At 50.1% G+C, this 23,329-nt stretch overlaps 8 protein-coding genes across 8 annotated transcripts; 6 read left to right on the top strand and 2 right to left on the bottom strand.

The window, feature by feature from the left end:
- Nucleotides 1–670: 670 nt before the first annotated feature.
- M430DRAFT_104561 (hypothetical protein) lies at nucleotides 671–2,838 on the top strand (the record flags this gene model as incomplete). The annotated part of the gene is made up of 2 exons (XM_024860935.1): nucleotides 671–876; nucleotides 930–2,838. 2 exons carry the CDS (start codon nucleotides 671–673, stop codon nucleotides 2,836–2,838), a joined length of 2,115 nt encoding a protein of 704 aa, XP_024719653.1.
- A 1,204-nt stretch (nucleotides 2,839–4,042) lies between these two features.
- On the top strand, nucleotides 4,043–5,169 carry M430DRAFT_104030 (hypothetical protein; the record flags this gene model as incomplete). Its single annotated transcript, XM_024860896.1, has 5 exons — nucleotides 4,043–4,121; nucleotides 4,176–4,212; nucleotides 4,274–4,409; nucleotides 4,481–4,836; nucleotides 4,884–5,169. 5 exons carry the CDS (start codon nucleotides 4,043–4,045, stop codon nucleotides 5,167–5,169), a joined length of 894 nt encoding a protein of 297 aa, XP_024719652.1.
- Nucleotides 5,170–6,547: 1,378 nt separating this feature from the next.
- On the top strand, nucleotides 6,548–8,009 carry M430DRAFT_277327 (hypothetical protein). The gene has a single exon (XM_024865706.1). It carries the CDS (start codon nucleotides 6,633–6,635, stop codon nucleotides 7,974–7,976), a length of 1,344 nt encoding a protein of 447 aa, XP_024719651.1. The 5' UTR covers nucleotides 6,548–6,632; the 3' UTR covers nucleotides 7,977–8,009.
- A 552-nt stretch (nucleotides 8,010–8,561) lies between these two features.
- On the bottom strand, nucleotides 8,562–9,782 carry M430DRAFT_35844 (hypothetical protein). Its single transcript, XM_024866825.1, has one exon. It carries the CDS (start codon nucleotides 9,576–9,578, stop codon nucleotides 8,619–8,621), a length of 960 nt encoding a protein of 319 aa, XP_024719650.1. The 5' UTR covers nucleotides 9,579–9,782; the 3' UTR covers nucleotides 8,562–8,618.
- A 3,070-nt stretch (nucleotides 9,783–12,852) lies between these two features.
- On the top strand, nucleotides 12,853–13,572 carry M430DRAFT_79871 (hypothetical protein; the record flags this gene model as incomplete). The annotated part of the gene is made up of 1 exon (XM_024869588.1): nucleotides 12,853–13,572. A coding segment is annotated over one exon (720 nt), but the record flags the coding sequence as incomplete, so codon positions are not given.
- Nucleotides 13,573–16,551: 2,979 nt separating this feature from the next.
- Nucleotides 16,552–17,690, top strand: M430DRAFT_67669 (hypothetical protein; the record flags this gene model as incomplete). Its single annotated transcript, XM_024869302.1, has 2 exons — nucleotides 16,552–17,344; nucleotides 17,646–17,690. Exons 1-2 carry the CDS (start codon nucleotides 16,919–16,921, stop codon nucleotides 17,688–17,690), a joined length of 471 nt encoding a protein of 156 aa, XP_024719648.1. The 5' UTR covers nucleotides 16,552–16,918.
- Nucleotides 17,691–18,313: 623 nt separating this feature from the next.
- M430DRAFT_67668 (hypothetical protein) lies at nucleotides 18,314–20,747 on the bottom strand (the record flags this gene model as incomplete). Its single annotated transcript, XM_024869301.1, has 3 exons — nucleotides 19,918–20,747; nucleotides 19,784–19,864; nucleotides 18,314–19,699 (listed from the first exon to the last, which is right to left on the bottom strand). The coding sequence occupies exons 1-3, from the start codon at nucleotides 20,713–20,715 to the stop codon at nucleotides 18,314–18,316; spliced, it is 2,265 nt and encodes a 754-aa protein (XP_024719647.1). The 5' UTR covers nucleotides 20,716–20,747.
- Nucleotides 20,748–20,972: 225 nt separating this feature from the next.
- On the top strand, nucleotides 20,973–22,777 carry M430DRAFT_142410 (hypothetical protein; the record flags this gene model as incomplete). Its single annotated transcript, XM_024862766.1, has 7 exons — nucleotides 20,973–21,027; nucleotides 21,156–21,179; nucleotides 21,230–21,255; nucleotides 21,334–21,375; nucleotides 21,441–21,495; nucleotides 21,544–22,334; nucleotides 22,384–22,777. Exons 1-7 carry the CDS (start codon nucleotides 21,016–21,018, stop codon nucleotides 22,775–22,777), a joined length of 1,344 nt encoding a protein of 447 aa, XP_024719646.1. The 5' UTR covers nucleotides 20,973–21,015.
- Between the last annotated feature and the right edge of the window lie 552 nt (nucleotides 22,778–23,329).

The raw sequence follows: 23,329 nt of genomic DNA, 5'->3' as shown, positions 1-23,329 counted from the left end.
AGTCCAACACGGAATCAGGAGAAGATCTATGGACTGATAATAGTACGGGCCATTTCGCATTGTCCATGACGTTGACGACTGAGCTATGTTCAGGTCCTGGACTATATCGTGTTGTCCGACTTTACGGTGCCTCTCTCGCCGGTGGAAGTCCGTACCTAATAGTACCTGAAATACGATACCATCCCAGGAGCAGCTGTACAGAGGTACGGACTGGAGTACTCCGTAAGGTATATACCTGTGTACCTCGCCTTACACACATATGCCGTGTGTAGCGTCCCGGGATTGCGATACTATCTATTATATATTAATAATACATGTGTGCCCACACTCATTACCCCAGAGCCTCAACTCATCCTGTCCCTCCTCCTGCCCTTCGGTGCTACGAGTATCAGTTGACCGTGGAGTGACAGCGGCTCGGCGGTAGAGTTACGTATTGACACGACTTACTACCTATCTACCTATGTAGCTAATGTACCTGGTACTTACACCGTACATCCCCTAGTACTGGAACAAACAAATGCGAGCACTTGACACTTGACACCAGGAGGGCCCGCGCTTATCAGCCAATTAGAGCCTCACGCCCAGCCATGCAAAACCTCTCTACATCACAAGGCTGAGTCTCGCGCTGTAGGGCTGTTACAACCTCATATTCCTAATTCTATGTCTTACCATGTCCGGCAAGAGGTCGCGCGCAGCCTACGAGGCCGATCTCCAAGCGCAGCAGTCGCCCTTTGTGGTCTTCGGAACACCTCTTCCCCCACAGGATCCAGATGTTCGAGATGACGGCTCCTATGTCCCGGTCTGGAAACAGGAGGTTCGGGATGAGAGAGGATTGAAGCGCCTCCATGGTGCTTTCACTGGCGGCTTCAGTGCTGGGTAGGTTCCTTGGAGGACAATCTATGCTACCTTGGACTGACAGTTGATTGTAGGTACTTCAATACCGTCGGTTCGAAAGAAGGATGGACACCCTCGACATTCGTCTCCTCCCGCTCGAATCGAAAGAAAGATGACCCGAAGGCGGTTCAACAACGGCCGGAGGATTTCATGGATGATGAAGACATCGCAGATGCCGCAGAAGCACAACGGGTTCAAACGGCAGAAGGATTCGCTGGCCTCGGATCTACACAGCATGATGCCATTCGGCGTGGCGCCTTTATTGATCTGTTCCGAATAGAGGGAGAGACGATCGGGGTCAAATTATTGAAGAAGATGGGCTGGAAAGAAGGCCAAGGTGTGGGTCCAAAGGTGCGGCGTAAAGCACGTCTGGATGGCGTAGAAAGGCCCGATGATGTGAATACCACATACCTATTCGCACCGGAAAATACAAAGATGATTAGTTTCATCAAAAAAAGTGACCACAAGGGGCTGGGGTTTGAGGGAGAGACGAGATTGTCGCCGAGAACTGGGCTTGGGTCAGATGCAGCCAAGTCAGAAGACGAGGATGATGATCATGCCACTCTATTTGCTCCACCAAAAGCAAAAAAGAAGAAGCCGAAGAGCGGTGGGATAGGTATTGGGATCTTGAATGACACAGGATCAGATGATGAAGATCCGTATGAAATAGGGCCTCAAATATCATACAATCGGGTCATAGGAGGAGACAAGAAGAAGAAAAAGCCCGCAAATGGCATTATGAATCCGCTTCTAAAATCTAAACCAGTCTTCATCTCAAAGAAGACAGCATTAGCAAATGCATCTGCCGGTTTACGAAAATGTCATGACGGGCGACTACCTCTCGATGGCTTTATACTAAGCAGCACTGACGAATTCTCCTCCATCATCCAGACCTCGACGAAATATCCCCCGCCAAAGATACCGGAGAATTGGAGATCCTCTAAAACCCCAAAGGCCGGCTCCCAGGCCTTGACCTACCTCTCCACTGCCGAGGCAGCCAGGGCTTCCAAATTGGACCCCAAAGCCCGCGCCTCCATCCTCGGCGAAGCAGCCCTACCAGGGAAATCTGTATTCGACTACCTCACCCCCGCTGCTCGCGAGCGTCTCGTATCCGCATCAGGAAAAACCAATCTACCCGCTGCACTGGGTGAGGTACCGGAAGGCTATGCCATGACCGAGGAAGAACGTCGACGAGAACTCCTAGCTCAAATCCCTAAAGTCGATAAGTACATCGCAGATGCTGCCTTGACCAGAGGGGCAACTGGCTTCATGCCGTATGGCGAAGATGAATCAAAACGCAGCCGTTACCGGACATATCTAGAAAACCAAGCTGGCATTTCCCCCAGTCTGCCTGAACGTGGTCCAGGAATGAGCAAAGAAGACTGGCTAAATGAACTCCGCGAATTCGCAAACTGTGCTCAGATCTTCAAACCCATGTCTGGGATGATGGCCACGCGCTTCACTTCTTCCTCCACAGCTCCAAAGCTGGCGTCGGATGCTCAAGACCCTTCTAAGGAATTACTGAGTAAGCCGACACCGAAACCTGAAGATCCTGCAGAACAGGCGGCAAAACTGGGTATGTATGGCCCTATGACTAGGAGTTCAACGCCGTGGTATCCCACCAGATTGCTGTGTAAGAGGTTTAATGTTAAACCGCCGGCGCATGTGCAACCAGGCAGTACAGAGCATGCGGATGAGGGTGCGGCGACTAGAAACATGGCCCCAGAGTTGGTTTCTAGGGATGCAATTAATGCTATGATGCGTGAGTCCGGAGGGGGGGAACAGCTTTGGGAGGATAAGGAGAAAGTCCCAGGAGCCGCAGTGCCGGAACTAAAGAAAGAGGAGATAGTGGTCGATGCAGACAGAAACGAGGCACTCGAGGGACAAAGGGCTGGAGAAGCAGTGTTCAAAGCTATTTTTGGGGATGATACTGATGAGGATTGACATTCTTTATCAATCAATAATCGAAGTCATATAATCATCTGATTACTCCCGTCACCGATTATTGTCCTTACAGATCCACCCCGTTTTCATTCTCCTCTCGCTTCCAGGTGGACAAAGTGATGGCTAGGAAAGTTGTGGGGAGCGTTGATGGAATTGATGATAGCGAAGGCGTTGCTTACCCGATTATAAAGAATAGGGGTACCGGGGCCCAGCGAGGGACAGGACGCCATCATTAGATTGGCTTGTAGAGTTTAAGCTTAAGAGGTCAAAAAGAAACCACATCGAGCTCCATAACCCATAATCTTCCAGATAAAGTTTACGAGTCCCGTATCAACAGTCCCGTAAGACTACACTGCCAACGAATGGGAAGCGTCTGATCTAGGGGTTGTGCTAAGCCATTCCGGAGACAGCCTGGAGTAGAACGTAGTAACTGGCCAGACAGATGAGCTTTAACCTTACGACAATGCACTTGTCTCAGCTATTTTGAAGTTGACAGGTAAACTTGGCAGAGCCATTGGAGGTTGAACGAATGGCTTTGAGGTGTGATGTGACTGAAATGCTGTTGCACGGACTAAATACATTGAGTCTAACCATTTTGGGCCTTATAAACGCCCTGGACCTCGTTCCTGCAATCGCGAGCATTCATTGATGATTCTACACCCCTCTGATCCGGACTCGATGAACCCCTTTTGTGACAGTCGAGACCGCTAGACTGATATCATAATTCCGAGCCGAGTTCAGAGATCCAGTCACCACGTTGTCAGGTACGCAAGAAGCCAACGACGGTCCGTCCGTCGGGGTGGATATTGACGAGAACGTCGACCACGCATCGAAGCTGGACGACGAGTTGCTATCCCGCGCAAATTCACCACCTCCTAGATACCCCATTTCCGAGCCTTCAATCTCTCCCCCAGCTTCTCCTCGACCTCCACCCTTCTCGTCCCTCTACGCATCCACCGCCGAGGCTGTTGAAGCATACAAGACAGCTGTTACTGAAGCTGGTTCATCGGCATCTGTTCCAGCATACGGACCTGTTGCGCCGGTATCACACCAACCCTCAACTTCCTCTCAAGACGTTGTCGCGGAAACAAAGGCTGCTCTACCACAAGACACAAAAGGGGAATCTTCCAAGAAAGACGAGGATAACGAGCCACCTCCCGCATATTCAGAAGGCTCTAGCCCGCTCCAGTCCTTCACATATCTAATGGCGGCCGCTGGAGGAGCTGCGAGTATTATTACTCAGGTTCAGCAGGGTGGTGCACCACCTCTGAATACTCTTGGAGGTATGGACTTGTCAGGAGAGAGACGATGTGTCAGTAACTAACACGAGGTTCCAGATGTCGGTGCAGATGAGCATATTACTATGGACCTCCGGTAACAAGGCGATGTCCTGTGGCAAGCGTGCTGAGACAAATGTACTAACTCGATTGGATAGGGGCACACGCTTCACTCTTTCACGCGATGAACTCCTCACACTTCCCGAATTCGTTCTCCTTTCCCTCTTCCCAAACGGGCTCCTACCCGATGGACACCTAAATGCATACCACGAAGGCGATGCCTTCCAAGTTGATGTTCGTGAGATTGAATCTACTTGCAGAATCTTGCAAGATATAAATGTTACATAGCTAACATATCATCTCAGTACGACCCCGTCTCCTTACAATACATGCTCGAGTTCTTCCGCAATGTTGCGCAGACGATCCCATCAGGAGGAAACTCCCCTTCTGCGGGCCCTGAAATGGATGCAGTGCCAATTGAGCCGATGCCGGGATCAGCTAGAGAGATGTTACAAGATCGAGCAGGGATAATTGTTCTGCGAGAGGACTTGGACTTCTATGTTATACCCCCATACGCGGATATCGAGCAACCGGAGATGATCGAGGTGAAGAGGGCAGCTGGAAGGGCACTGCTGAAGCAAGATGGGATTTTCTCTGGTCTGAGAAGGAGTGAGGAATCAGGGACGACGGAGCAACACCTGATTGAGATGTTGACTGCGGGGTAAGTACCGAAGCCCCTGAAAGAGGACGTCTACTAACTTCGAGCAGAGGATTCAACCATGATGATCGTTGGGGCCACCGAGCGAACGAGCCAAACAAGGCCGTCATCTGCAGTCTCGCGCTCGCCAGGTTAAGAACCGATATCCGCGGGGGTGAGATGGGGAACAACGCCGTGGGGATGGCTCAGAAGCTGCTCCTCTTCTGGCGGAAACCCGCGCGCCGATGCTGGTGGGAGGGCGTAGAACTCGAGGGTGTGGACGGTGTGCAGGGGAAGCTCAAGCTCTGGATCCGGCGGGTATGGACACTGGAGATGAGCGTCATCGGGCTGCGTTAATCATTTCGTTTTTTTTCTCTCTTATCGTTTGATTCCCCCCCCAACGTCCTCCTCCATATTTGTGCGATATATATCCCAAACAAGCACTGAAAGTCCAAGGACACACAGCAAAGCGAGGTTTTTTGTTTTGCGTTGCGTTGCGTTGCATAGCCCGAGTCCCATTTTTTTTCTCGTTTTTGTTTTGTCTGTCTCTCCTTCCTTCCTTCCTTTCCCTCATCTCTCCTTTTGTTTTCGTCTTTTTTTGTCATTCCTGTATGTACGTATCCCCCGACCTGTTCGCATGGCGTGCGATGGTGTTTTTGCATTGTCCCCCTCTTTCTTTTTTTTGAATCCACATTTTCTCTCTATCCGGGTGATGGATGATAAAAAAAAACACACATCAGATATTAGCTAGCACTTGGATGTGCAAAACGAGAGGGAACAGAAACGTTTTCAAATCGTTAAAAAAAAATGGAATCTCAAGATCGATCCGTATCTAGCCTCTCGTTTCTTATATGATTGCATGCATGTGATTTGTGGATTTGGATGATGATGATGATGATGGGGTTTAGTAGGCCGTTGTGCGATTTGCGGATTTGCGTGAGCTGGGCTTGTGATAAAGGGAAGAGGGGGGGGGGGGAAGGAGGGGGGGGAGCGGTGATTGATAGGGTTCCTATTGTAGATCTTGGAAGAGATTATCTCTTTCTTATCCAGTAAGAGGTCGAAGAGGTAAGGTACCTAGGGGTTATATGTGCCTACCTACCTACGTACCATGTATATAAAGCCCTCCCTACCTTATTCCCTCGAGAACCATCAGACGCTGCCTTCTTTCTATACCTATACATATAATATAGGATGACCTACCTTACCCAGCATTCCAAGGTTTACGTCCCAATCCCGCACGTACATCTGCGAACCCTTAGTTATTTATTTATTAGCAATATCAACACAATTCCCTAAATCTTTCAAAATCTTTCAAGCTTATCCCAAGGAAAGAAAGGAGAGCACCGTCGATTCTTACACCTCTCTTTCTGATAATTTGTTGCAGAGCAGTTTGAATAGGATATACCTAGATAGTAAAACGATGAATAAATAATGAGATCTAAAGAAAAAAAGAAAAGATAAAAAAGGGGCATTACCATCTGGACTGATGATAATGTATGTATGTATGTCATCCGCCCAAACACATATTCTGGTCTGGACTGACAACACTCTGAGAAGTTATATATATAGTTCAGACCATGGCCGCATCAAAAACTTGTCTTATGTCAAAAGTTCTTTTGATCCTTCATTCATCCTGATCCGGTAGAGAAGATCTCGAATTATACCGACAACCACTTGGGTTTTATAGTGAACATCCTCCTCCTTCTTTCTACCTTATATTGTCATTCATCTTTTCCTCGGAATCCAAGACTACAGAGATTCAAAGACTTCTTTTTTTGAAGGCCGCCTTGCGATATACTTCATTCCTCCCTCTAGTCATCATGCGTCATGAGCAACAGAAGGCTCTCCCCTCATCTAGCCAACCCAGCAACACAAGACGGGAGGATGCTACGGGCATACTCGATCCATCGTCAAACGAACTGAGAGATTTCATAGTCGAGTATCCAATTACTGGGAAACGAAGAGTTGTCGAATATGAAGAGGTCATCATCCCAGCTTCTGAGACCCATGCTCCTCCCGATGAAGACGAGCCAGGTCATGTAGTCCGGGCTGCAGATCCAACACTCCTGTCCGCTTGGCAACAACCCGCCACCGTCCTCCGAGGATACCTGCAAATGTACCGCCAGACGGTGTGGGTGAGAGCACCCCAGTATAAAGAACGGAATTCTGTTGCCCAGGGTAATTTCTACCACACGGGTCATGTAGTGCGGACAATTGAGCCCGCGCTGGCACGCTCCATATTGGACAGGTTTGTAGCTAGGTATCCCATGACAGGGAAGAGCTGTTCTTTCCTCTACCGTCTCCCCACCGAGCTCCGCCTTCAGATCTACAGCCACCTGTCGGAACAGAACCATGTGATTTACTTGCTGGATCCGAAAAGTCATGGGGCTCTCCACGCACTATACAATACGTGCCATAAGACGAGAGCAGAAATCAGAGACTGGTACGCGCATGCTAGATCCTGGGTCATGCGCTACCATTGCCACGGTCTGGAGTTCCGAGGAGGGTTCAACCCGCGACTTACGACCTTCTACCTCGACTTCAGTGAAGTGATCGGACGCGAGGACAGAGACCAGCCTTTGTTTTACTTGGAGTGGTTACTCGGCATAGGGCGCGTAGCGGGAATCCAAAATTTCTGCCTGGACAGGATAAACCGCAAGAACGTCCGGCATCTCATCATCGACTTGCGAGTCTCACGAGAGACTCTGATCAATCCGCGACTGCTGTGCATATCTGAGCTCTTCCGAGGCCATCTTACCGGATTCAGTTATGTCGAGGGCCTCGAGAGCGTGGTATTGGTGTTCAGCCCTGACCAGGTAGCCGATTACTCGATCAACGATTGGTTTTATTATGAACTCTGGATGACGTTCTGGACAGAATCGTCTTGGTGCGCACCGGGTCGTTGCTGTAATTGCTGTGTTCTACCTGAGCTGCGCGTGTGTGTCTCAAGCCAGAGTAAAGAGGATATAGCTATGTCAGAGGCAAATGGAGTTCCACTCTCCGCCCCGCTCCCCCCTGATAGAGAGGACACCGAGATGGCTGGGTTTTGGTATTCCTATCCGTTCCTGGTCCCTCCGGCCTCTTGGGAGTTTTACGCCTCGCATCCAATGCATCAAATAGATGAATGGACAGGTCAGCGTCGATCTCACTTCGACTTGGCTTGAGGTCTCTAGTCGGGATGTGGTACCTTTAGAGCCTGGGAATCTGATGTACATAGAAATTGATAACTCTGTAGAAATCATAACTCGAAACAAAAGAGCTAGAAAATTGTAGAACTTCGCACAAGGGCATAAGAAGGCTGTGAAAGCTTGAATCGACTAGAACGTATTGTTGTTCGGTCCCCGACCGCCTCTCCCACCCTTCGGCATTTCTTTCGCCCACTTGAGCAATGACTAGATCAGAATGTGATTAATGTCTTCTGCAGTAGTACTTCCTGCGATGCATCACCGGCGATAAGGGGATCGATCATGTTGAGATGTGGTTGTGGAAATTCGCTAAAAAACCATGTAAGCCGGGTTTGACACCACCTCGTTTCAGACGTGATTTGCTTCTTTATCGTTTCCATTTCAGCAAAATAAAACATGAGTGAAAGAAGATCTAGATCTTTATTTTTTCAAAAAAAGGTTAGGGGGGAATAGTTAATACGAAAATTCGGAATGAGATGTTCTAAAATCAAGTAGGGTTCTTGGATGGGTAGGGGATGCACTATTCACGTGGTCTCAATCTAACTATCCCAAGAAACGACACCAGCCAGAATATATTCGTTCTGTGGATTTTATTCTAGGTTAAGATCTACACTACATCTCTCATTCTGCCTGTTCTATGGGCCGGTACCAATTCAGCGGAGGAATGCCTAGGAGTTCCGAAATCACAGTGACCACAGCGCCACGCGGTAAGAGTGCTGGGAGGATCGTCACTCCCTTCAGCCATGGCATATCGATCCCGACGCTGATCTCGGGCAGCGTGGGACAGCAAGTACAGCAGCGTCCCGGATGGCAGAACGCCGAGTATCTCCAGAAATCATTCCAGATGCGGTAGAAGAAGTCGAGCCAGAAGAATTGTGCGTTGACGGATTGTATGTCGAGTGTCTCGTTGTGAGAGAATGTAACCTGGATCGAGGTGAGATGATTCATGGTCTCGAAACCTTCAAAATAAGGCATGTGCCTGAGAGTTCCCGTAGGGTGCCAGGTGAGGCGGAAACATAGTTCCAGGTGCTGGATCGTCCGGCAGGCTTCATGATTCCAGAATCGATCCAAATGATAGCGTGCGCTGTCCCAAAGAGCAAAGGACAGTTCTGGTTGCCGGTTTTCGTATCCTATCACCTCGCATAATGCCACATATCCTGCACAATCCAACCAGAAGAAGGTCGTTTCCGGGGCAAAGATACCGATCTCGGGCATCCTCGAGAGCCGCGAACCGTAATGTTTGTACCATAGTTCGATCTCTGACCTGATTGTCTTGCAGGTTCTTGAGAGAGCTTGTAAATTTCCCTCACGCATCCTCCCCATAGTGAGATCAGGGTTTAGGGGGCTGGAGATAGGCGAAAATAATTCTTCGCGGACGAGCATGTTGTAAATAACAAAGCGGACATCCGGTACGAGAAGGGTTAAGAGAGAAAATCCTGGTTTCGAGTCCTTGGAAGTAGGTGCAGCTGCTCGTCTGCGTTCTCCTAAGGCTGCCCACTTGTCGACGACGTTCTGATCTAGTTCTGTCGGATGGTGAGATACACATTGCTGGAAAGAGCTATATGGCAAATTCGAATCCATGTTGTCTGAAGTGCACTGGTGCAAAATAGCCCCTTACGAGGCTGCTTCAACTAGCTGCTTGTTTTTTGATCTCGATGGGGTGAAGACACTGTCCAAATATTGCTCTGCAAGCTGTAGCAAGACGTGAGGTTAACAGGACAAGAGAAATATGTATTGAAGACAGGTTTCCATTTTGTAGGAAGAATCTCCATCTTGGTGCCATTGTGATCTGGTCTAGTATAATTTCTAGCGAAGATTTCCATGCAGACTGCTCATTGGGATTTGAACTGAGGACAATTAGAGAGGTGCCGATTGAAGCCACAGAAGCGATTTGCGCTACCTAATTCTTGCTTGAAGATCTACCTCTGGGTCTTGATGTGGGGGAGAAAGTTGGCAATTGCTTCCAATCTGTGGCAGAAAAGCATGAACGAAAGACGACGTATATTGATATCACAAAGATGTTAGAATCCCCTGCAGTTGATTCTACCCTCACACCGGTACGTATCTTCACATGATCCTTCGAAGGGTATGCACGTGCACCTATGGATGTAAAACAAACTCTTGTTGCACATCGCAAGTCTTCTAGGGCGAGCACGTGTGAAGGCACTGTTGTCTTGTACCTAGGGTAGGTAGCACTGATACCCAACCAATGTCACCTGTGACAGTCAGGGCTGGGGAATGTATCCAGTATGCCACATGGGATAGTATGTAAAGATAGAAAGAAAGAAACAGCTATGTGTAGAGATCGACATAGATATAGATACTCAGTTGGAGGTTGGAGGTTGAAGGTTGAGTGGGGTTTATCACATGTTATCACGTGACAGCGCATATGTCAAGAAAGTGTCTTAACCCTCCAGCTGTACTTCCCTTACCATACCCGAACTTCTCCCCGAATGGCTTCATTCGACGATAGAGGAAGTAGTCGAGTCTCGTGCGCCAGAGCTCGTATCGTGTCCTCACCGCCATCACCCATCACCCATCACACAGCCCGTGGGGAGCCAGCCGTGCCCTTCTCCGGACTCCAGACTCCAATGGTACCTTGACCTCCGGACGGGGGGCCACGGCGAACAAGCAGCGTGCGTCGATCCCCTGCAAGCCCCTGCAGCACCGCAATCGATCGAATCGGAGGGGCGTCTCTTTAATATTGGGGGACGGGATCAAACGCCGAGTAGGTGAGTCATACGGCGCAACTGTTCTCACGATCTACGACTTTGACATTTGAAGTGTCGATCATCCTCCGTAGACCATAGAGGACCTTTGCACTGATTGATTACTGGGACCGATGGCAAGGGACGGTACTGTATTATGGAACATCGTACGACTCTGCTGGGTAATCTTCCGAGGAAATACTCTGGATTACTCTGGATTACCGTAATAATGCCACTGGAGACCCGATTGAGCCGGCTTCACGCCTGTCCCAATACAGCTTACCGAGACTTGTAGATACCTCGTGATGCCTTAGGCATACCACACGCATCAGCCCGTCTCGCGTACATCAGGCAGATGAATAACAGACACACACGTAGGTAGATATGTCTACAGGAATGCACATAGACCTCGTCTTCCTGCTTGCACCTTTATTTGAGACCATCCATCTATACGTAGTATATAGGTCATATGAATCCGCAGGATCCCATTCTCCCTCTCCTCCTCTTCTCCCCACGTGCACGACGGAGATGCGTGAAGCTGACTGCTCGAGGGCCATCCGTTTGGCCGCAGCAGCCATCTCCTCCGGCCGTGGAGATGGGCCCAGCCTATCAGGCATGATGATCTCGCCAGGATGCATGCGCCGAGGACCTTACAGTGTAAGGTTACCAGTGCTCGATGGCTTGGCCGCCCGGGCTTTGCAGTCTGGAATCTGGACGGTGGTTTAGACTCGCCTTGGATCCTGGTGGCGGCACAGCCCTAGGCTCCCTCTGCCCTCTCGTCTGTCCTGCACAGTGGTACGCATATGTCATCGGCCAGCCAATAAATCCCTCCCTCGGTCAGGGATCGGTTGGCAGGGGCTCATCCGCAAGGCGCACACTCTCACGAATGGAGCAGAGGGGCTGGGAGTAATTCCCGCGGGACGAGATTGCAGATGGATGGGAGATGTTGGAAAGTAAGGTAAGGTAAGGTATTGCCTGTAGGAGGATGGATGATGATGTACTCTGCGTGTGCTTATGTAGGTCAACTCCTGGATGGGGGAACGCGGCCACGGGGGAATGCGAGGAAAGGCCGTGTGAGTCACCGGTGGTCGGCCCCCAAGCGAGCCAATCAGCGGCGCGGGACTGCTGGCACACTGGAAGGGACGAGTCGCTTACGATTGAACCGTTGGGACGCACCTGCGCTTACCCTTTCCGCTCGCTTCCCGTTCTTGCCCGTTTCGTTTCTCATCTCGCCCTCCCACTAACTATTAATTGTGCGCTGCCCCCGTCGTCAGGCAACTTTCTTTCCTCTTTTTTTTCCTTTCCTCTCCAAACCCCTTCTTGACTGCAATACAACACATCAACACCAGCACTTTCATCACCAACGGACACAAACATACACTGAACATTTTGCTGAAGGACATCATCCAAGATGTTCTAAATTACCTGGCCCAGGTCACTCTGACTGCCTGTTGACTCCCGCAGTCATCATTCCGTCCTCTTCCACCACCAATTCTCCCCCCTCAATCACCTTCTACCCACCAGATTTTCCCTCCCAGGAAAACCTGAGTCCAAGCACAGCTTCGCGCTCCCGCTTAAGTCTCTCAACCGCCACAATACCTTCACAAGAGTTTAATCTCTTCAACACGGATCCTCTACCACCATGGCTTCCCTCCAGTTCATCCAGCCTGCCGGCACACTCACCGCAACAACCGCTCCACGATCTCCCGCGTCCCGATCAGCGCCCGCACCCCGCGTCTCAGGACTTTGTGCTCTTCGAGACCTCGCCCAGTCCTCGCAGGACCCCTAGTCTGTCTGCCCAGCAAGCCGTCACCGGCCAACATCGTCGTCACTCTTCCCATCTTTCTCAGCCTGCCTCGTCGCTGCAGAACCAGAGAGTAGCTGCGATCATACAATCTACTGGACATTCTATTTCTACTTCGGCCCTGACCAACCGGTTTCACTCTGCGCAGCACCAACCACAGTTCTACGCCTCTTCTGCGCCCGCACCTTCCACGCCTTCGCAGCAGCAGCGCCCGACTCGCCCTCAAGTCCCCCTGTTCGCGCAAGCCTCTGGAAACATCCCGCAAACTCCCAACATGGCTATGCAAGGTATGCAGCGTCACCCCGCACATTCACCTGCCCGCGCCCGTGACTCACAGCAGCTCGCAGACCTGGATCTCTTTGACGATTTCACCCCCTTCGAAGGGGGAGCCTTGACCCACAACACGTACAACTCGGCCTACTCTTCGCCCGCCGTGCCGACCCTCTACGATAGCACGATGAATCTCTCCTCGTCAAGCTCCACCAACATGGGGACCGTCTCGCCAAAGGATCTGCTGCGCGATCCTTTCGCGTCTGCGCCCAACTCCACTGCCTTCACCAACCTGACCTCTCCTTCGACCTACAACGAGTCTCCCGAATACAAGGACAATTTCGATGTCTCTCCCTTCATTGGCAACGGCGATCTTGATCACGCGCTCGCGGGTGACCCTTGGTATCCTCTCTTTCCCCAGGAGGAACTTGTCGACCCCCCAAAGCCAAGCCAGTCCCCCCTCGTTCTTGATGAAGAGCTCGAGGTCGCCGAGCGCATCCGAACAAGCACCACCCGTCGTCGATCTGGAACGAGCACATCCCCACCTGCGACTTCTCACTCATCTGTCTCGGGCGTTGGCTCCCGCAAGCGGGACAAGCCCCTCCCACCCATCATTGTCGAGGACCCCACCGATACCGTGGCGATGAAGCGCGCGCGTAATACCCTTGCCGCTCGCAAATCCCGACAACGTAAGATGCAGAGATTCGACGAACTCGAAGAGCGAATTGCGAAGCTGGAGGCAGAGCGTGATCATTGGAAGGAGATCGCCTTGAGGAGAACTGGCGGACAGTAATTGGTTGAATGACAATCTTGGTCATAGTCGCCGGCAACTCATGGATTGGGGGGAAGAGCATCTTCGTTTCGCGCTCTTCACCCTCTGGAGGTCAGTAGTAGCAGCCGTTGCAGGGGCTCGGTAATGACGCTACTGACCGTGGATTTCAAAAGTTCTTGTGTATTACATCTTTCCTTCTTTGCGGCTGCGACCAAGGTTGCATTCGATTTCTTTAGGCGACGGACCTTCTTCACGACCTGATATGCTCCTCAAAAGTTCTTGTCTGCTTCGACACCCTTTGTTATTCGTCGATTTCTTTTGGCTGAATGAAGGGATTGCTCGCGCGTTGCGCATTTCGTTGGCTTCGGTGTCTCCCCTCTAATGAAGGGATGGTGACCCAGGCGTTGTACCTAATGGAATATACAAATCATCGTTGATCCAAGTCATGTCCATGATTATAGTGAGTGCGAAGAACTGTAAACATGTCTGCTGTGTCTGCGTGCGTACCACCTACCCAGGCCTGCGCAAAGACTATGAATAAGTAGCCAAGTACGCAACGTAGGTGGGTGCGAGTCATTTAGCTACAGTGTTATGATGCATGCCTCCCTTATATACTCAGAATCTCAGATCCTGCTCAGCCCGCTCCCCTTCTCCAAGCACAGACCCCATTACTCTCCCCCGCAACCCCAACATGTGTAACCCCAACTCCCAAACATGCATACCTTATATATATTGGATATCGAATATTGAATATTGAAAAGAATTAAATCCAAACTTGAAATCAAAAAGCAAAGTAAAATAAAGTAAAAGCTCTCGACTCGCACAAGGAGTCCAGATGTAAGCACCGTGCGTCAAACTAATCATGTCTCTTTTATCAGCTGGCTGCACCACTACCAGTACGGAGTATTCAGTCATGCAACCTTACCTACCTAGTTGGAATGGGAGGATAGGAATAGTGAGGAGAGGGCGAGGGGATGGAATATCTATTTTTTTGGGTTGGAGAGGGGGGAAGAAGGGGGTTAATGCCATCTACCCACCCACCCAACCCATATTGATTCTCTACAATATAGGGAAATCAGGTCCAAGTCGGTTGTGTATACAGTACATGTGAATGAATCCATCTCGTATATGATGAATATCAGAAGTCAAGAAATAGGTAGGTAGGAGATATATGTATAGAGTCGGGATATATATGGTTTGACTATCTTAAATTTTAGAAACTCGATGGATGGATTGCGAGAGATGGCTAATAGATAATAAGTATACTTGGTTTTTGGGGGGGGGGGGGGGGGGGGGCTAAAGTATTGGGTCTTGGAGGTAAATAGAGAAGCTTTAATTCTTTGATTGAGAGGATTCAGGGGAGAAGAGGGATAGGATAGGATAGGAAATGTGTGAGGTTAAAAGGGGGGGGATATAGAAGAGCTGGATAATCTAGTTGGCTTGGTTTTAGCTTAGGCTTAAGGGTGTATTGTGCTTTTGATATCGACGACGGCGACGGAGAGACCGAGTTGACTGCTTGCTTGGAACAGATGTATGGATGGATGGATTCATAGGAGGACGTAGGAATGATGGATGGGTTCTGCACTGGTGACATGCTTGCTGTAGGAAGAGGGGGGGAGGGGGAATATACAGAAAGCTACGGTAGCGCTGGGAAAATTTTGATATAGGAATGGAATAGAAGAGAAAAGAAGGAATGGGACGGGGGTACGTACGGAGGCACAGCGGGTGGTTCTTCTTCCTATGTATGATTTGACCTCAAGTGCAAAATTGATTGGGTAGAGAGAGAAAGAGAAACACACGTGCGATATATTATGGAGGAGAGATTTTGGTTTGATTGTTGGGTTTATCATGCGTGTCATTGTACGCACCGTTTTTGGGTGGAGGAGGTTGGTTTACGATAGATAGATACTACGTTGAGAGGACAGCAAGCACGAAGGAATCATCGGGGATCCCGATTTCCCAGAGATAGGCCCTGCCGAAGCTTCTGAATGGGATATCTTTGTTTACCTGACCCAGAAACTGGCAGGAGATTGGACTGGAACATCAGGGTTTCTGTTGATTCGAGACGGAATGGAGCGCGCTGAAGGTACAATTCCATGCGCAGGTCAATGCCGTCTGCGCTTTTCGATTGATTCTGTTCCTCAAGCTGCCGCCAATACAACCAGAAGAGAGGTTCAAATCCGTGAGATTTGATAGTTGGCCATTTTAGGATAGAGATATATAGATTGACCATTGAACCTAATTTATCCCGACACCTTGACATGTTGGGGAACCAAGTAGCTGACCACTAAGACCACCGCTATTGCCGGAAAATAGCTTTTCCCACACGCCGCGGCCGAGACAGCATCGACTTGGTTATTTCTGGCTCCGATTTAGTCAAAGCCAAACCTTTAGACTCAAAAGATCCAGGGACACAGAGCGTTAAGATTCAGGAGGAGGATCGAAATATTATCCAGGGGTACCGGCGCTACGGAAGTGGCTGAAGATCGCTCCCGCCAGTCTCCACTTCCAACAGCCAAACCGTACACACAGATCATAGATGCCTCGACAACCACCTGCAGCAGTTCAGCAAACAACAGAGGAACTGGTTCATCGTTGATGGTTCTGGCCCCTTTGCTTCCGAGAAGCTAGGTGCAGTGCGGCAATAATGCAATGCAGCAAGTGATGTGGGTTGCCTCACCGCCTTCACCACCGGGATTCGTACGGCGAACGCCCCTAGTTCACAAGTGCCGGTGGTGAGGCTTAGATGTGCAGAAGGAAGAAGACGAGCCCAACGACAGAGAACCACGCATCTCAGCTCGGTCTCTTTGGGTCAATCACGATTCACGATGTCAATGTTGGGTCCATCAGCATGTCAAAGGGGCCCATATCACCATTCAACTTGACAGGAACGCAAGGGTCGGTCGCCCCGTCAAGGGAAAGGATCTGCGGCAGTCCCTGGGACCTATTCTAAGAAGCGGGTATGACGTCGGGCTTGGCTCTCGTATTTGTCGCGTTGATACGAGGTCGGTGGACCGTGATGCTGCTTTCCTTTGCCTGACAGGCTCCTTTTCTTGCTCGCGGACACACGGGGAGTGGAGGCGTGGGCATGGTAGGGCTTGGTGGGTTTGCTTTTCTTTGTTGTGTGGAGGAACGTACAAATAAGAGGAGCGATCCTGCCTTCGCTTTCTCCATCACCAGTGATTCACCAACATCCACACTGCATCCACATCTCCGGGACAACAATCCCGATTACAAAGTATAAGACCTTTTCACGAGTCACCGAAACAAAATCCTGCAACTCCTCGTCCTCCTTCTCCTCATCATCCGCAATCCAACACAAACCAAACAAACACAAAACAGACAAACAAACAAACATACCGCCAAGATGAAGACACCATCCACCCTCTTCTTCGCCCTCGTTGCCCTCCTCCCCTGCGCTCTCAGCTACCCCTATCACCGCCGAGAGCTTGCCTTCCCCGTCTACCACGTAACCAAGTACACCACTGGTTGCTCTCCGGCCGGCTGCGCCTACAGCTTCAACATCTACTACACGCCGGGCCCGTGCACAACGCCTCCGGGCTCCAACACGACGGAGATCTGCGAGCCGGGCTTCAACACGACGTGCACCGGCACGGACATCCAGGGCGGCTGGCGCGCCTGCGCCGACGCCGTGATCCAGAGCAACGAGATCCCGGGCTCCAACAACTCGACGCTGATGGTCCGCCACCAGTGGGACCAGGACGTCACGACGGGCACGGGCGGCGTGGACGGCACCTTCGCCTCGCTGGCGAACTACACCGTCGTCGTGGGTGTGGGCGAGGGCTCGGCGACGAATGCGAGTTTTGTGATGCCGGTCACGCTGGAACAAGGAGAGGCCTAGATCTAGTATAGGGGTGCAGGACGGGGTTATGAGGGAAAGTGGATTGAGGGGGAAGGAAGGTGAAGGTTGAATGAATGACAGAGGAGAGGATGATTAATGAATCGCCTGGCGTTGGGTAATGGGTTGTATTGTGTTCCATGGACGGCTATTTGCATATCAAGGCGTCTTCTGTCTGTCCTCATACTCATACCTACCTAATCTTGTACAAGTAGTAGTACCTACTCATAAAAAGCTGCACCAACAGAGGATCCCAACCATTCTCACGCCTCATGGATGAAAAGACTTGAATCATGAAAATGCATGTTATATCTTTCTTTGCAGGGGAGCTATCAGTCTTCTGATCTTGAACTCCGAAAAAAATAAATTTAAAAATAGAAACATCCCCCCCCCCTTGTCCCCAGTGCCCCACCAACATAAAACACCCCAAATAAAAAAAACCCTCAAATTCAAATCCCGAAAGAAAAAAAAAAAAAAACCCCTCCCCCCTCCCCCGTTACAAAAAGAAGCAGTCATTTTCTATTCCAAAAAAAAATGAAAAAATGGAATGTCCTCGGTGAGACTCGAACTCACGACCTTTGGATGGCCAAGAATGTTTATACATTCATGTCATATGTTAAGGATATGAGACCAACGCTCTAACCAACTGAGCCACGAAGACTGATGTTTTGTGTTTTGTGTTTGTTGTGGGCTTTGGGGCGTATTGGGGTTGATATTTTTAGGATGGTGGGGGGGGGGGTTTTTTGGGTGGGGTAGGAAGGGAATGAGGGTCTAGTAATACAGATTACATCCAGGCATTGTATTTGCGGAAGTACCTAGGTAGGGATCAAGCAAGGACCCTGATCCCATTGATACGCATATTAAATCTCGATCAATCCATCAATTGACTAGTTGATCTCTACTCTAATGTTTTTGTACAACGCCATTCGCATCCGCCTGCGCCGTGATCCTCTTCTTATACGCCTGCACATCACCGGGGAACTTCTCGACCGTGCCATTGTCACAGACCCAAAGACTGGTGCAGACGGTCTGCAACATGGTCACGTCGTGAGAAACCATCAACACGCCTCCCTGGAACTGGTTCAGCGCCGTGCTCAGCGCGTCCATGGCCTCGATATCGAGATGGTTGGACGGTTCGTCCAGGACGAGGATGTGCGGGTTCTGGAGTGAGAGGCAGGCGAAGGCCACACGAGACTTCTGTCCTCCGGATAGCAACGCCATCTTTTGTAAGCCCGTCGTCCCAGTGATACCGAAGGCTCCTAGGTGTCGCCGGTACTCCTCGTCCGCTTTCCCGGGATAGTTTTTGGCCATGAAACTCACAGCACTGGCGTTGAGGTCAAGAGCATCGACGTGATGTTGGGCGAAGAAGCCGATGCGTAATCGGGGATTCTGGGAGATGAGCCCGGATGTTGGTGTTAATTTGCCGATGAGGAGTTTGAGAACCGTGGTTTTACCCGCACCGTTGGGCCCGACGATGCCGATCCGGGAGTCGAGCTGTACGTCCAAGTCGACGTTGCGGAGCAGGATCTTGTCTTTGGAGTAGCCGAATGTCACATCGCTCATCTGCACAATTGGTGGGGATAGCTTCTCAACGTCTGGGAACTTGAAATGGACGGTGTATTCGCTCTCTGGTGGCTCGAGGACGGGCATCTTTTCTAACTTTTTGATACGAGATTGAGCCTCGGAAGATTTGGCGGCGTTGTATCGGAACTTGTCGATGAAGGCTTGGAGATGGGCACGTTGTACCATCTGGTTCTCGTACTCTCTCTTTGCAGTCTTCCGTCGTTCTTCCTTGGTCGCGTAGAAGGACTCGAAGTTGGCTCCCTTGTAGTAATCAAGACGTTCAGAGTGTTGGTGGATGATATCTGTTGCAACCTCGTTCAAGAACGCTCTGTCGTGAGAGACTACAAGGACTGTACTTGGATAGCTTTGGAGGTATGTGGCGAGGAAGGTAATCGAAGGGACATCCAACATGTTGGACGGTTCGTCAAGAAGTAGAAGGTCAGGTTCGCAGAAGAGTGCTCGTGCTAACGCCAGTCGCATACGCCAACCTCCGGAGAATGTCTTCGTTGCGTATTGCTGTCGTTCAGGAGAGAAACCCAGACCTGCCAGGATGCTTGCTGCTCGAGATTCGGCTTTGTCTGACTCCATTTCCGCCAGTTTGGCTTGAACGTCTCCTAGAGTCTGATCAAGACCTTCACGGTCCCTGTCTAGTTTTTCAGCATCGGCAGAAGTATCTGCTAAGGTGGACCGTTCAGCCTCAATATCTGCAAGTTGCTTGGTAATTTTCTATATCGAATTAGCCAAACCTAGAACGCCTAGAAGAAAGAGGAGAATAGAGCTGTTTCAGGGTCTGAGGAGAAGGTGACTTACAGTTTGTTCAGCAAGTAGATGCTTCCGCCACACGTCTGCATCAAGAACGGCTTGTAAAGCAGGGGTATCATCTCCGGTAATCTAGTAAAGATATTAGTAAAGGCTACGTGTAGGAAGACTGATCAAAAACATACCTCTTGCTCAACGTGGAGAATGGAAATATGCGTAGGGATTGCAAGTTCTCTTCGTGCCAACGCCCGCAACAGAGTAGACTTTCCTATACCGTTTTGACCAACCAAACCATATCTTCGACCATAAGCCAAAGTCAGGCTGGTATCTGTCAAGATTCTCAAGCCGCCAATTGACACATCTATTCCATCCAGCTTGATATCCTTGCTCTTCTGCTGGCCCATGGCATTTGAGCCAAGTTGAAGCGGGTTGACCGCCATGAAGAACTCTTCGTACGATTGGGTATCATCTGGCTGGTTGAGTAACCTCGAAGCTTCATACTCGACGGTCTTGAAGGTCTTCTTGTTCTGCTTTGCGGCAATCTTTCTTTCTGCCTTCTCCAGCTTCTTCCTATCAACTTTGGATTCTAGTTTCCTAGTATTTGCGGACTCCAGATCCACACCACCAGTTAAAACACCGAGCGTAGATGACATATTCCGTTGGGCTTCTACTTGGAAGGCCCGGTCCAACCGTCTGGCAGCAGAAGACGTTTGTTTCTGCTGTCCATTTTCCGCCGAGGCGCTGAACTTCTCCACCCATTTTCCAACTAGCTGGCTAATCTTTTCCACATTTTCTGGTGATGGGTCCCCTGAAGCAGATACCAACAGAGATGTGATTGACAAGGCTGCTTCTGCTAAAGGTGATTGCCCTGTGGAATCGGAGTCTGGGACATATGCGTTAGATGCATGGGTGAGGTATCCAACAGAGTATTCAGAGATCACAGGATCAATATTGGGCAAAAAATTCTTGATTTCGGCTTCCATGATTGCGGTGGAGTCCTTGAATATTCCTCGATGTTCTCCAGGACGTGGCAAGGTCCGTTCCAATATGGAAGTCTTCGATATTTCGCTCACGTGATATCGGTTGAGCACCCCAATCAAGCTAACTTTATTCAGTCCCTGCATAAACAAAGCTAGCCTAACGCGAAGCGAAAGTGCTTCACCGCTGCCTGCCCACAACTTTCCAAGTCAACACAACAACCAGAGACATCCTCTTGCTCTTTCATCTGCTTGTCAAACCTTCAAGAACCGACACCCAATTCAAGCACCCAATCCACCTTCAACATGCGTGAAATCGTAAGTCTTTCCGAGCCCGCCGAAGCCTCAGCATCGCTCTACGGCCTCAACGCGTTCTAACCCCTGAATGACCCCGCTGCTACTCCGAGAGAGACCACGAAGCTGACCAAGTCTTCTTGCATCGATAGGTTCATCTCCAGACCGGCCAATGCGTAAGTAGCATCTGTATCGTCTTCATTCTGCTCTCACTGACTTCATTCAGGGTAACCAAATCGGTGCTGCCTTCTGGTTCGTTTTCCCTCAATTGCCGGACACCTTACGAGACACAAACGCGACATATAGGCCTCAATACTGACAGATATACAGGCAAACCATCTCAGGCGAGCATGGCCTTGATGGCTCTGGCGTGTAAGTTATTCCTAGGCGTGATGATAGCAGATGTTTAGTGTTGCTACCTGCTAATACCACGATAGGTACAATGGCACGTCTGACCTTCAACTCGAGCGGATGAACGTTTACTTCAACGAGGTATGAATCACGAAACAAGGCAATGTCTGTGGTCCTAACATTACACAGGCCTCCGGTAACAAGTACGTTCCCCGTGCCGTCCTCGTCGATTTGGAGCCAGGTACCATGGATGCTGTCCGTGCTGGCCCCTTTGGCCAACTCTTCCGCCCCGACAACTTCGTTTTCGGCCAATCCGGTGCCGGTAACAACTGGGCTAAGGGACATTACACTGAGGGTGCTGAGCTTGTTGACCAAGTTCTCGATGTCGTTCGTCGCGAGGCCGAAGGATGTGACTGCCTCCAAGGTTTCCAGATCACCCACTCTCTCGGTGGTGGAACTGGTGCTGGTATGGGTACGCTCTTGATCTCCAAGATCCGCGAGGAGTTCCCAGACCGTATGATGGCCACTTTCTCGGTTGTTCCATCTCCCAAGGTCTCTGATACCGTTGTCGAGCCATACAATGCCACCCTTTCCGTTCATCAGTTGGTCGAGAACTCCGATGAGACCTTCTGTATCGATAACGAGGCTCTCTACGACATCTGCATGAGAACCCTTAAGCTCTCCAACCCATCTTATGGAGATCTCAACCACTTGGTCTCTGCCGTTATGTCCGGTGTCACCACCTGTCTTCGCTTCCCCGGTCAGCTTAACTCTGATCTCCGAAAGTTGGCTGTCAACATGGTTCCATTCCCTCGTCTCCACTTCTTCATGGTTGGATTCGCTCCTCTTACCAGCCGTGGTGCTCACTCTTTCCGTGCCGTCACTGTGCCAGAGTTGACCCAGCAGATGTTCGACCCCAAGAACATGATGGCTGCTTCTGACTTCCGCAACGGTCGCTACCTCACTTGCTCTGCTATCTTGTAAGTTGTCTTAAATAATTCATCACTATCATATGCTAATTCGTTACAGCCGTGGTAAGGTCTCCATGAAGGAAGTTGAGGACCAGATGCGCAACGTCCAGAACAAGAACAACTCCTACTTCGTCGAGTGGATTCCTAACAACGTCCAAACCGCTCTCTGCTCCATCCCACCCCGTGGTCTCAAGATGTCGTCCACCTTCGTCGGTAACTCTACCTCCATCCAGGAGCTTTTCAAGCGTGTTGGTGACCAGTTCACTGCCATGTTCCGACGAAAGGCTTTCTTGCATTGGTACACTGGTGAGGGTATGGACGAGATGGAGTTCACTGAGGCTGAGTCTAACATGAACGACTTGGTCTCCGAGTACCAACAATACCAGGAGGCCTCCATCTCTGAGGGAGAGGAGGAATACGAGGAAGAGGCACCATTGGAGCAGGAGGAATAGATACCTTCTACTTTGCTTGCATGATTGGGCAGTGTGACACAGATCCTGCATTGGTGTCAGGGATGTCGAATCATATTTCTGCAAGGCTGGGAGCGTCTCTGGGGTCCTTTTTTCATTTCTTGATTTTGACAGCGACGGTGTGAGGGTGCTTTATGAAGAACAAGCAGATGAGCGGCGGCGATACCTTCAGTAGTAATCCAGTACATGAGCGCGAATAGAAATTCACAGACCCACGAGTCTAGAATTACGCAATGCTGAATACCCTGCAGTGACAATTGATCGCCTCCAATAGCGAGTTGAATCTCACTTATCAAGAGTTTGCCTGCGCAGCGAAATTTTCCTTTTGCTCTTGTGATGTCAAAGGGGGAGGGGATATTTTCGACACTAGCGTTATCGGCGCGCTAAGAAAAATGCTTGGGACTTGTTGATATCCATCTCCGTATGCCCCAACACCTCCTGCTCTTCAATTGAATTTCAACAACACTCTCGCAAACGGTTAAAGTCATTTATTCGACCTTCTACGAAAAGCTATTTACCGCTTAAAGGAGAGAT

This window comes from Amorphotheca resinae, assembly GCF_003019875.1.
Source record: "Amorphotheca resinae ATCC 22711 unplaced genomic scaffold M430scaffold_8, whole genome shotgun sequence".
In the NCBI taxonomy this organism is placed as follows: Eukaryota; Fungi; Ascomycota; class Leotiomycetes; order Helotiales; family Amorphothecaceae; genus Amorphotheca; species Amorphotheca resinae.
Note: the sequence above shows the minus strand (reverse complement) of the source record. Positions and strands in the feature narration are given on the sequence as shown.

Excerpts from the sequence above, each read along its gene's own strand:
- M430DRAFT_277327 (XM_024865706.1), top strand. The coding sequence starts at position 6,633 with ATGCGTCATGAGCAACAGAAGGCTCTCCCCTCATCTAGCCAACCCAGC.
- M430DRAFT_35844 (XM_024866825.1), bottom strand. The coding sequence starts at position 9,578 with ATGGATTCGAATTTGCCATATAGCTCTTTCCAGCAATGTGTATCTCAC.